Source organism: Arachis stenosperma, chromosome 9 (genome assembly GCF_014773155.1).
Source record: "Arachis stenosperma cultivar V10309 chromosome 9, arast.V10309.gnm1.PFL2, whole genome shotgun sequence".
Lineage (NCBI taxonomy): Eukaryota > Viridiplantae > Streptophyta > Magnoliopsida > Fabales > Fabaceae > Arachis > Arachis stenosperma.
Genome location: NC_080385.1, coordinates 153,276,011 through 153,287,247, shown reverse-complemented (window position 1 = coordinate 153,287,247; position 11,237 = coordinate 153,276,011). Strand labels below are relative to the sequence as shown.

General features: G+C 30.2%; 1 protein-coding gene across 1 annotated transcript; it reads left to right on the top strand.

The window, feature by feature from the left end:
- The first annotated feature begins 1,566 nt into the window (after positions 1 to 1,566).
- On the top strand, positions 1,567 to 4,363 carry LOC130951191 (subtilisin-like protease SBT1.3). The gene has a single exon (XM_057879824.1). The coding sequence runs from the start codon at positions 1,770 to 1,772 to the stop codon at positions 4,125 to 4,127; it is 2,358 nt and encodes a 785-aa protein (XP_057735807.1). The 5' UTR covers positions 1,567 to 1,769; the 3' UTR covers positions 4,128 to 4,363.
- The last annotated feature ends 6,874 nt before the right edge of the window (positions 4,364 to 11,237 follow it).

Below are 11,237 nucleotides of genomic sequence, written 5' to 3'. Positions count from 1 at the left end.
TTTCTTCTTTTGAAATCCACCAAGAGATGTCCCCTTCTCTTTTCAACTGCTAAGGCCACTTATTAGCACTAAATAAATTAAAGATGCAATTTCCTTCCCCTTCTGCTTTTTTGGATAATAGTGGATACATACAATACTATACACATTAGCAATAACTGTCTACAGTACTATACATTCAGTTATGATATGTTACATTCGTTCGAATTTATTATGTGTCAACTACTTCAACTGTGAGTAAGTTAGGTAATAAGTAATAACTCCTTAATGAAGGCAACATAATATTTATTTCTGTAACCTTTAATTATGGGACCAGTACTATTCCACAATTTACTGCTATTATTTAAATAAATAAATAAATAAAACAAGCTAAGCTAAGGTTGAAGTGTTGAACATGAATGTAACGAAACAGAATGCAAGTTAAGTCTTGATTGATCTAAAGTACTTAGTGTTTAGAAGTGAGAAGATATTTTTGATAATGAATTCAAAATTACTGAACATATCTTGAGAGATATTCGATTTCACATTCATTAGACATTTCCTTTACTTAGTTAAAAGTCATGAGTGTCACATTAAATCTAGAGTGAGAAAATTTTATCAGAAAATGAAAATGGCGAAGGTCACACCCTGACCCTATACAGTTTGCAAAGAGACGAGTAGTATATATATATTTGTACTACAACTACAAATAATTGAGTTAAGTGGACGAAAAAATTGACCACTTTGGGAATCTGATCTTAGCGGTGCTCAGATTTATTACATGCATTCTGGGAAGGTGGGGACGACTCGGGAGTAGGGACCCCATAAGCAGATATTACTACACTATATATACCTTGGTACTTTGATCATTTCATCAAATATTCTAATAACCAACACTTCTTAGTTCATTGTTAAGACTTAAAGAGTAATGTGAAATAGAGTAACTCTACGAAGCCCTCAATAAGTCTTTAAAAGGACCATCATTTAATCATGTCCTCTAGTATTGTACCTTTTGGGTTTAACTTTATCACAAACTTGATGCATAACGAAAAATGAAGGTGAGAATGATAGTTGTTTATGTTATATATAGTAGTAAGTATTATTACATGACTGTTATTATTCTAATACGGTGGTTTGGACACGTGGAGAGAAGGTTAGAAAATATCTAAGTAGGAAAGTGAATAAGTTGAAAATTAGACGCGGAAAAAAAATCTAAAAAAATTATACATGATGCAGTAAAAAAAATCTACTAATTTTACTGTAAATATAATATATGATAAGACTTAATAGTGTTGTTTAGTCCATATAATCAACTTTATCTAGTGGGATGATAAGATGATTAGAGTTAATAATATGAGGCGATAATACTAATACTTCCATAATACACCCTAGCAAGAAACTAAAGGGGTGGTAATAAGAATTACCCTAGCATGCATAGAGACAGAGAAACACACACTCTTGAGGATTAATTTCTATGACCAACCACTAAGGTAAACTCTTTTTAAGTTTTAACCCTCTTATTCGACTTAGCATGCACGAAACAAGTCATCTTTAATGCCCTGCTGGAGTGGTGACAGAGTAGTAAACTTCACTCTATCTCTATCTCTATCTCTACCTCCCATCCTCTTAAATATTTCAATTCATGCCTCAGAATACGCACTACACAATTCAATATCAATAAAAACAATGTACCCTTATTAAATTCTCTTCACTTTATAACCTATACTATAGACTATATGCTTCAAATATCTTAGCCCTTCTTTCTTCTTCTTCATTCCTAGCACAGCAAAAAAATGGCTAACAAGCTAACAATGGTTGGATACTACATTATTCTAATAACAAACTGTGTTCTCTTGAGCACTGTCTGCTTATCATCATCTGCAAATGCTAAATTTGCAAAGAAGACTTACATCATTCAAATGGATAAGTCTGCAAAGCCAAACACATTTTCCAACCACCTTGAATGGTATTCATCAAAAGTGAAATCAGTTCTGTCCAAATCTGCTGATGAGATACGCAACGAAGAAGAAGAGAGGATCATATACACTTACGAAACAGCTTTTCATGGCGTGGCTGCAAAGTTGACCGAAGAAGAAGCAGAGAAGCTAGAATCAGAAGAAGGAGTAGTGGCCATATTCCCAGAAACAAAGTACACGCTTCACACAACAAGAAGCCCAGGTTTTCTGGGCCTTGAACCATTGGATAGCACCGACAAAATCTGGTCAGAGAATGTTGCTGATCATGATGTCATCGTTGGAGTGCTGGACACAGGGATTTGGCCCGAGAGTGAAAGCTTCAACGACACAGGAATGAAACCGGTTCCTTCTCACTGGAGAGGAGCCTGTGAAATCGGAAGAGGATTCAGGAAGAGCAACTGCAACAAGAAGATTGTGGGAGCAAGAATATTCTACCGCGGGTATGAATCCGCAACAGGAAGAATGGACGAGAAAGCAGAATACAAATCACCAAGAGATCAAGATGGTCATGGAACTCACACTGCAGCAACAGTTGCAGGTTCACCGGTGCGCGGTGCTAACCTTCTCGGCTACGCTTACGGCACGGCGAGAGGGATGGCACCGTCGGCAAGAATCGCAGCGTATAAAGTTTGCTGGACCGGTGGATGCTTCAGTTCTGATATTCTCTCAGCCGTGGATAGAGCCGTGGCTGACGGAGTAAACGTTCTATCGATCTCTTTAGGTGGCGGAGTCTCCTCTTACGACCGAGATTCTTTATCCGTTGCCGCATTTGGAGCAATGGAGCACGGAGTTTTTGTTTCTTGCTCTGCCGGAAATGCAGGCCCTGACCCTGTGAGTCTGACCAATGTTTCACCATGGATCACCACCGTTGGAGCAAGCACAATGGACAGAGATTTTCCTGCTGAAGTAAGGCTTGGAAATGGAAAAACAATAGCCGGTTCTTCGCTCTACAAAGGAACAAGCGTTCTCTCGTTGAAGAAGCAGTATCCTCTGGTGTACTTAGGAGGCAACTCATCATCCCTGGATCCAAGATCTTTGTGCTTGGAAGGAACCTTGGATCCTAAAATAGTGAAAGGGAAGATTGTGATCTGTGACAGGGGAATCAGTGCAAGAGTTCAGAAGGGGCAAGTAGTGGCATCAGCAGGAGGAGTTGGAATGATTCTAACAAACACGGCCACCAACGGCGAAGAGCTTGTTGCCGACTGCCACCTCCTTCCGGCGGTGGCAATCGGAGAGACAGAAGGAAAAGAGCTCAAACGTTACGTGTTAACAAAAAAGAACGGAAAAGCAACTGCAACTCTGGCTTTCATGAACACAAGATTGGGAATTAGGCCTTCCCCTGTGGTGGCTGCGTTTTCTTCAAGAGGGCCTAATTTCTTAACACTTGAGATTCTGAAACCTGATCTGGTGGCTCCCGGTGTCAACATTCTTGCCGCGTGGAGCGGCCTCATTGGTCCATCTAGCTTGCAGACGGATCACAGAAGGGTCAAGTTCAACATACTCTCCGGAACTTCAATGTCATGCCCTCATGTTAGTGGTGTTGCCGCATTCATCAAGTCTAAGCACCCTCAATGGAGTCCTGCGGCTATCAAATCTGCTCTAATGACAACCGCTTATGTTCATGACAACACAATCAAGCCATTGAAAGATGCATCAAGTGCTGTTCCTTCCACTCCTTATGATCATGGTGCTGGCCACATTAATCCAAGAAAGGCTCTTGACCCTGGCTTAGTCTATGACATTAGTCCACAGGATTACTTCGAGTTCTTGTGCACACAGAAGCTAACTCTACCGCAGTTGAGAGTTTTTGGCAAATACTCTAACAGAACTTGCAAGCACTATCTTTCAACTGCTGCTGACTTGAACTATCCAGCAATATCTGTGCTATTTCCTGAGAAAGCTTCTGTTTCTTCTTTGACTGTTCATAGAACTGTTACCAATGTAGGACCTGCTGTTTCCAAGTACCATGTGATGGTGTCACCATTCATAGGTGCTTCTGTGAAAGTTGAGCCTGATGTGTTGAATTTCACCACCAAGTATCAAAAATTGTCTTATAAGGTTACGTTTACTACAAGGTCTAGGCCTAAGGAACCCGAATTTGGAGGTCTGGTTTGGAAGGATGGTGTGCACAGGGTGAGAAGCCCCATTGTCATAACATATATGCCTCCAATATGATGAACTTCTCTGGAACTAGTTCCAAATTTTCATCTGTTTTTATTTTTATTTATTTTGTTTTTTGTAGTAAGCAAACTTTATGTACCAAGAAGTGCATGCAGTTTTATTACAGAATATGCTTTGATGATGTTGGCTGCATCTATCCAATAATGACCTTTCATTTCATTTCATCATTATTATTCCACACTTCAACCAACTTATAGATCAATCTATTCCAGTTGTGAATTTCATTTCAAGTGTTGTTGTTGTAGCATGAGCTCTATTGTTTCTTCAGTCACATCTATTATTAATACTTAGCTTTCACAAACAGTCATCTTAAAAAGTATTTTTTTGGCTATGATACAATACAAGAGTACAAAGCTTAGTTCACTTAGTGAAGGTCTTAAGCATAAGTTAATCATTTCCAAAAGGAATTGAAGTAGTATTCGACAAATGTAAGCGGATCATGTGGATCAGTGTATGCTCCTCCAAAATTCATACACAGATTACGGAATCTTGTCTTGGAGAAACTGACAAATTTTAGAAAATTAATATTTTTATTTTCTTTTATAAAAGTTTTGAGAATGTAAACAAAATAAAAATATTTTCTCAAACAAAAAAGGCTTTAGAATTTATCGACTCATGCATCAATACACCTACAAATAGTGACGGATCCAAAAGAATTTTGACACTTGGGGCAAAAATATATATAACATAATAATAATTTGGGTTTAGTTAATATGTATCCTAAAGACACATGATAAACTTAGTATTAGTAGAAGGTTTTAAATTTTTTCATTTAATAACTGCAAAATAAATATATTAAAAACTTAAGTTTTTTGTATTTCTAATAAAAATACTCTCAATTTATAATCTTAATATGTACTTTTAAGACACAAGGTAAATAAACTCTAATAATTTTTATAATAAAAAATTATATTGTATAAAAATCAATTATAAAATTATTCATTAACTATTATGTATTTACATATAAATATATTTATTATTTAATTTATTTTTAATATATATTTTATATTTCAATATATATTTTATACACGTAGTTATTTTTTATGTACATATAGCATAATTATTGTTATAATTATATTTTGTTATTGTAAAATATAATTAGTCTTCAAAATATATAATTTACAAATTAAAATACTAAAATAATAATAATATATATTTTATAAATATATTTTTTAGGTTTCATATTTTTAAAAAATTTGAGTAATTTTTTTTAAACAATACAATCAAAATATCTCTTTATATATATATATATATATATATATATATATATATCACTAAATAATTATTTAAAAATTAACTTTTCATACAATCAAAAAGTCAATTTTTAGTGACATTCATAATTAAAAAAAAATTTAATTAGTATAATTGCTACAGAAAAAATTAAAACTAATATAAAAAAATAAATAATATATTTTGACTTTATTTTAAAAAAAAACACTAATATTATTTAAATTGAAAATTGATCATTTTAATAAATATCTAATATAAATTTTTAAAATTTTTTAAATTAACTATTAAACACAAAAAATTAAATAAAAATTTTTTGTGAGATCAAATTTAATAATTTAATAAAAATAAATAAATATTACTATAATATACTATTAAAAAAAATTTTAAATTGTAGTGGACTTTGTATATAGATCCGTCCCTGCCTACAAAATTTTAACACGCAATTATAGTAAGTAATTAATTTTGCTTCCTAGTGAAGTAAGGATGACCCAACACGATGATAAATAACAGTACTCTTCAAGAATCCTTTGACCATTTTGAAACTGTAAATTGATATTACACGAGAGAAATGGGAAGCATTTACACAACAAATATCTTCATATTTATTTTCCAAGTTTTTTTTTTAAATATCTATCTTACTCTATTGAATTCATTTTGGGCAAGACAGACACAAGGTAGTACTACTTGCATGTGAGTATCTACAGAAAGCTGGCCCCATCAATAAATATATAGTGGTCCAACTTTTATTACAGGTGTTGATATTTTTCATTCTGAATCACAATCAACTTTCTATGAAGAACCACTATTTAATTGTTTTTCAAAGACAGGAACATTGCTTATGATTGTTTCTGATTGCCGTAAGAGTAGGGGTGAAAACAGACTTTACTCTCAATAGATTAGATTTGTCATTTATATATTTTTTTAAATATTAAATTTAATCTATTATTAAGTTTGAGGTGATCTTTAACCTGTTAAAAGACTTTTTTTTACAAAAATAAAATTTAAAATATTATTCATATAACATATTTTTTAATAAAAATTACTTATATATAATATACTAAATTTAATATTTACAAAAAAAAATTTAAACTTTAAAGTATTTAAAAATATACAAAAACATTTATAATAAAATATAATAAATTTAAAATATCTAATAACTTTATTAATAATAAACAATTATTTATATTTTAATAAGTTCAGATAAATTTAACAAATCAATAAAGTTAATTAGTAAACTTGAATTTGACTTATTAATGCATTAAGATTTTTATAATAGTTGAAGCTGAGTTTATTTTATAATAGATCAGGCCAAACTAAATTCAAACCAAGTTGTACCTGATCTATTTCCACCCTTGCGTAAGAGTAATTTAAGGCCTACTCTAGTGTTTGTTTAAGCATGATTATTTTATATAGTAGACAGATTAAATGGGAACGAGGTACAATGGTTAAGATTCAATCACAGTTCACAAACACATGTACTTATATAACTATATATAAATAACAATATCATAAGAAAAATCATGTAGTTAATTTTGTACCATTAGTCTTCAGGATTTCTATATGGTTATATATGTTAAAGAAATTATCAAATTAACATGATTAGACGTGAATTCCCCAGAGTTAGATTCTTTCTGACCCGGAAAGAAAGATGAGGCAGTAGAGAAAAACATTCCTATAGACAGTCTTTTGGGTCGGGAACAACACTAATGGATATGGCCAACTTTTTGGGCCAACTTTTTGGGCCAACTCATTTGGGCCAAAAACTCTCAAAAAGAGAGGATATTCAAGGCCCAAAAAGCTGCTGCAAACCTGGTTAGGATTTAGGGTTTCTTTTGTCTGGTCTGGATTTACCAATTTAGGGTTTAAATATATAGATGCATGCATCATCAAAATATATATATATATATATATATATATATATATATATATAGATGCATGAAATTAAGCTAGACTAATTAATAATTAGAGATCAACAAAAGAAAAAGTTGAAAAAGGAACAAGATCAGATTCAGAGGAGAGTAAAATTTCAGTTAAATGCGAACTGCACCTTGATGGTAACAATTTTATTGTTAAGTGGCATAATAATCTAAGAATCTAACTAACAGGAACACGGTTTGTTGATGCTTGCATATATAGCTTATTATAAGGAACAGTTCGTGGAAGAGGTTACTATAATGAAAATGTCTTATATATTGTGTGCTCTAATTGCAGTTCTTTTACTCCAATGTAGGTGGCACACGTCTCTTAGCGTGGTTATTAATTGCCATATATATATAAAGTAGGGACGACATTTTTATTTTCATTTTGAAACTCACGTGTATTCTAATCTTATTGAAGCCAACATTTATTCAACTGTTAAATTTTTTATAAAAGCCATGACTGTTATAATATTTTATATATTGGTGATGGCTTAGAATTTAAGACTATTATTAAGAGAAATAATTAAATTCCTACTCTTCTAATTGACGTGTGTTAGTAGCTTTTTAATCTTTTATCAATTTAACAATTATCTTTAAGTTTGTCTCCAACTTGATTTATTATTGGTGAAAACTTAAATATAATTAACTTAGATAAAAATTTAATTAAATTATTTAATAATTTTTAACTATTAATTTTACATATAATTAATTAAACATCTGCATTTGAATTTTTACCTTTATCAAATTCTTCATCGGTACGGTGAGTCGGTGATGCTATTTTATTCTTCCTTTAAAAAAAAAAACTTAAAATCACCAAATTGTTGAGCAATATAAGTCGGCTAAAAAGTTTGAACGATCTACGATTCTACTATATTTGACTTGGATATAATACTTGCTGGTGGTTTTTGAAGTTCGACTAATTTTATGCATAAGACTTCATTTTAAAAAAAAGAAAAGAAAAAAGCAACTTTAATTAAAAAAAAAGCTATTAATTTAAGCATAATGCAGAGCCGGCAGTGTAAGGGAAATTGTGGTTGCGATGGTTACTTGCAAAATTGTATAATTGAAACTTGTAAAGCGAATCATACAAGTGGCACTAAATTAAAAAGAGGAGCTTATTCCATACACAAATAAACTTTGATATAAGAGGTTGATCTAGTTCTCTCGCGTGTCGTCATGCATTTAGCAATTAGCAATATCCACTCTAGAAGCTGCACATCTTTGAACTTGATTATTATATATGCTAATCAACCAAAATCTCCAGTCTAAACTACCATTAGAGGATTTGTGGTCCCCACCTTTTTGCAAACACACGTGTGTCTATAAATTACTATCCTTTTGCGTCTTGAATGAGAAAATTAATTTTATATATACACGTCGGTTTTTTTGTTATTTCTATATTAATTTTAGATAAAAATTTAAGTGCAGTAGTTAATTTCACTTGAAATTAATAAATAAAAGTCATTATATAAAAATTAAATTAAATCAATTAAATTATTTAACGATTCTAACTGAAGTTAATTACACTTAAATTTTCATCATTAATTTTGATTGTTAAGCCATGGCAATTAGATTAGCCCTCAAGAAACGAATAAACAAAATGAAAAGCAATTGTGTTTGCATCTAAATATAGACAGGATCAGATAACGCATATATGTTTGGTGGTGCAGAGTAATAAAGTTCAATAGGCAGAAAGCAGAAAGAAGCAGTGAAGAAAGCAGACATGCATTGCTGTGTAATAAAATGGAGGGACAAGGATCTGGTCATGTCTTAGTCCAATAAGGGAGAGGTTCCTTCCTTTTGAGTTTTATCTGATACATATGTATATGTACCACGAGACTTCCTCCGTCTTGTCTATACCATTATACCAACATGCATACCCCACACATACGGTGCACCACCAACCATCCATTTGTTAATGTGCATCAATCCATTTCAAATCTCACTCTATTAAACTCACACGTTTTTTTTCAAAAAATATAATGATATATATGCGTGTGTGTTTGTGATTATGTTAAGATTAGTATTAAACTTATTTTTTAATTAGAGAAATATCTTATAAATAATATGATGTAATACTGTAGATATATATAATGTAATAAAAATTCTAATCCTCTTTTTGATCCTAATTGTAGGGAGTTCTATTAAATTCTCTTTAATTTTTATCTAATTCTTTGTACTTTTTGATTTTTTGATGTGTTTATATTTTAATTATTATATTCACTTAATTTATTATAAATTTTTTATTTTTTCTTTCATTTCTTATCAATTATTTTCAATTAAAAGCATATGAAAATATACACAAAGTAAATGCATAAATATTTTTTTGATAATTTAATTCCATGCGAAAATGAATATTGCTCTATACAAATAAAAAAAATAAAAGAAAAAGAATATTGCTAATCATAGTGAATGACTTCTCCTCAGTCTGTACCATCATGCCTTATTTATTAATGTATGTATTTAAGGAGACATAAAAAAATCAACTTATAATCAATAACAAATTCACGGTCCAAAAATGTACAAGTTAATATATCCAAAATTTGTCATTTGATTACTCGTTATTTTTCATTATTTCTCCAAATTTATCCATATATCACCGTTGCTAACAAAAGAAGAACAAGCAAAATATATTTATTTAGAAGAATATGTTATTCATTTCACATATGAATCACGTTATTAGGATCAACATTTTTATCATTAATATAAAAAAGAAATAACAAATAAGTATATTCTCTTTACCTTTTTGTGGAAGAGTAAGAAAAGAAATTGATTTGTTAGTTACTTTACTTATTGATTAAAAAAATTATTGTAGTTGCACGAATAGAAAGTCTAACAGAAGTATACTACTAATTCCAAATTATCCACCTAAAAAGGGGTCAAAGAGAAACGAGCTACCACATGATCATATATAAGCACGGGGATGCGGGTTTGTCTCAACTCTCAAGTTTGAACCGGCATGATAAGGAGAATTTCCTGTATAAAATTAAATCAAATTTCATTATTTTTTCCTACAATAAGAAACTTTATTTGCTATTTTTACAATCTTCAATTCTTCATGACGTTTACATTTTATTTTATTTCGAAACTATAGTAATAAGAAATTGCTTCATGTATTGTTTTTATATTGCTAATTAATGTACAAGTACTTTTTAGATAGTTATTACATAATTAATGACATATTAATGCATAACTTAATTTACTTGTACAAAAACGAATCCATGCTACATGAAAATTGGGTATATTTTATATGGTAATGTTAGGAAGTCAAAAAAGTCAAAATTTATTTTATTTAATATTTATTAATTATTGTATAATAATTAATAAATATTAAATAAGACAAGTTTTGATTATTTTTGACTAATATTTTTTTATTATTAAATATTTTTAATTTTATAAAATAGTGTTTGTTTTTAGAGACTGAAATTAAAATTAAAAATTATAACTCAGTATTAAGTTTGGTGGTCAAAGACTGAAATTAAAATTTTAATTTTGAATATAAAATTTTAATTTTTTCAATATTTTTAAAAAGCCGAGACAGAAAAAATTGAAATTTCTTAGACTAAAGATTTAAACTTTAACAATATTTTTTTTAAAGTATTCTTATTTAATTTTTTAAATTATAAATTTATTTTTTAATTTTAATATTTATCTTAAACTAAATATGATACTTAGACATAATTTAATCTAATATATTTTATACCAAATATAAAATACAATTTTATTTTAATTTTTATTTCCTATTTTTTTTCTCTCTCCGTGGCAGTCTCTCTTTAAAACATAGCCTAAAGGTGTGAAACCGCGATAGATAAGATCGAGTTGCAATAATTAGTGTTTCTTTCTAATTTGTCTTGTAATATAATGAAAGGAAGAGTTGAGTCAAAAAAGCATTATAAAGTATGAACATATATAGTGCATGTATTATGAATCTTAGGCAATGATATCTATCTTCTAC

Excerpts from the sequence above, each read along its gene's own strand:
- LOC130951191 (XM_057879824.1), top strand. The coding sequence starts at position 1,770 with ATGGCTAACAAGCTAACAATGGTTGGATACTACATTATTCTAATAACA.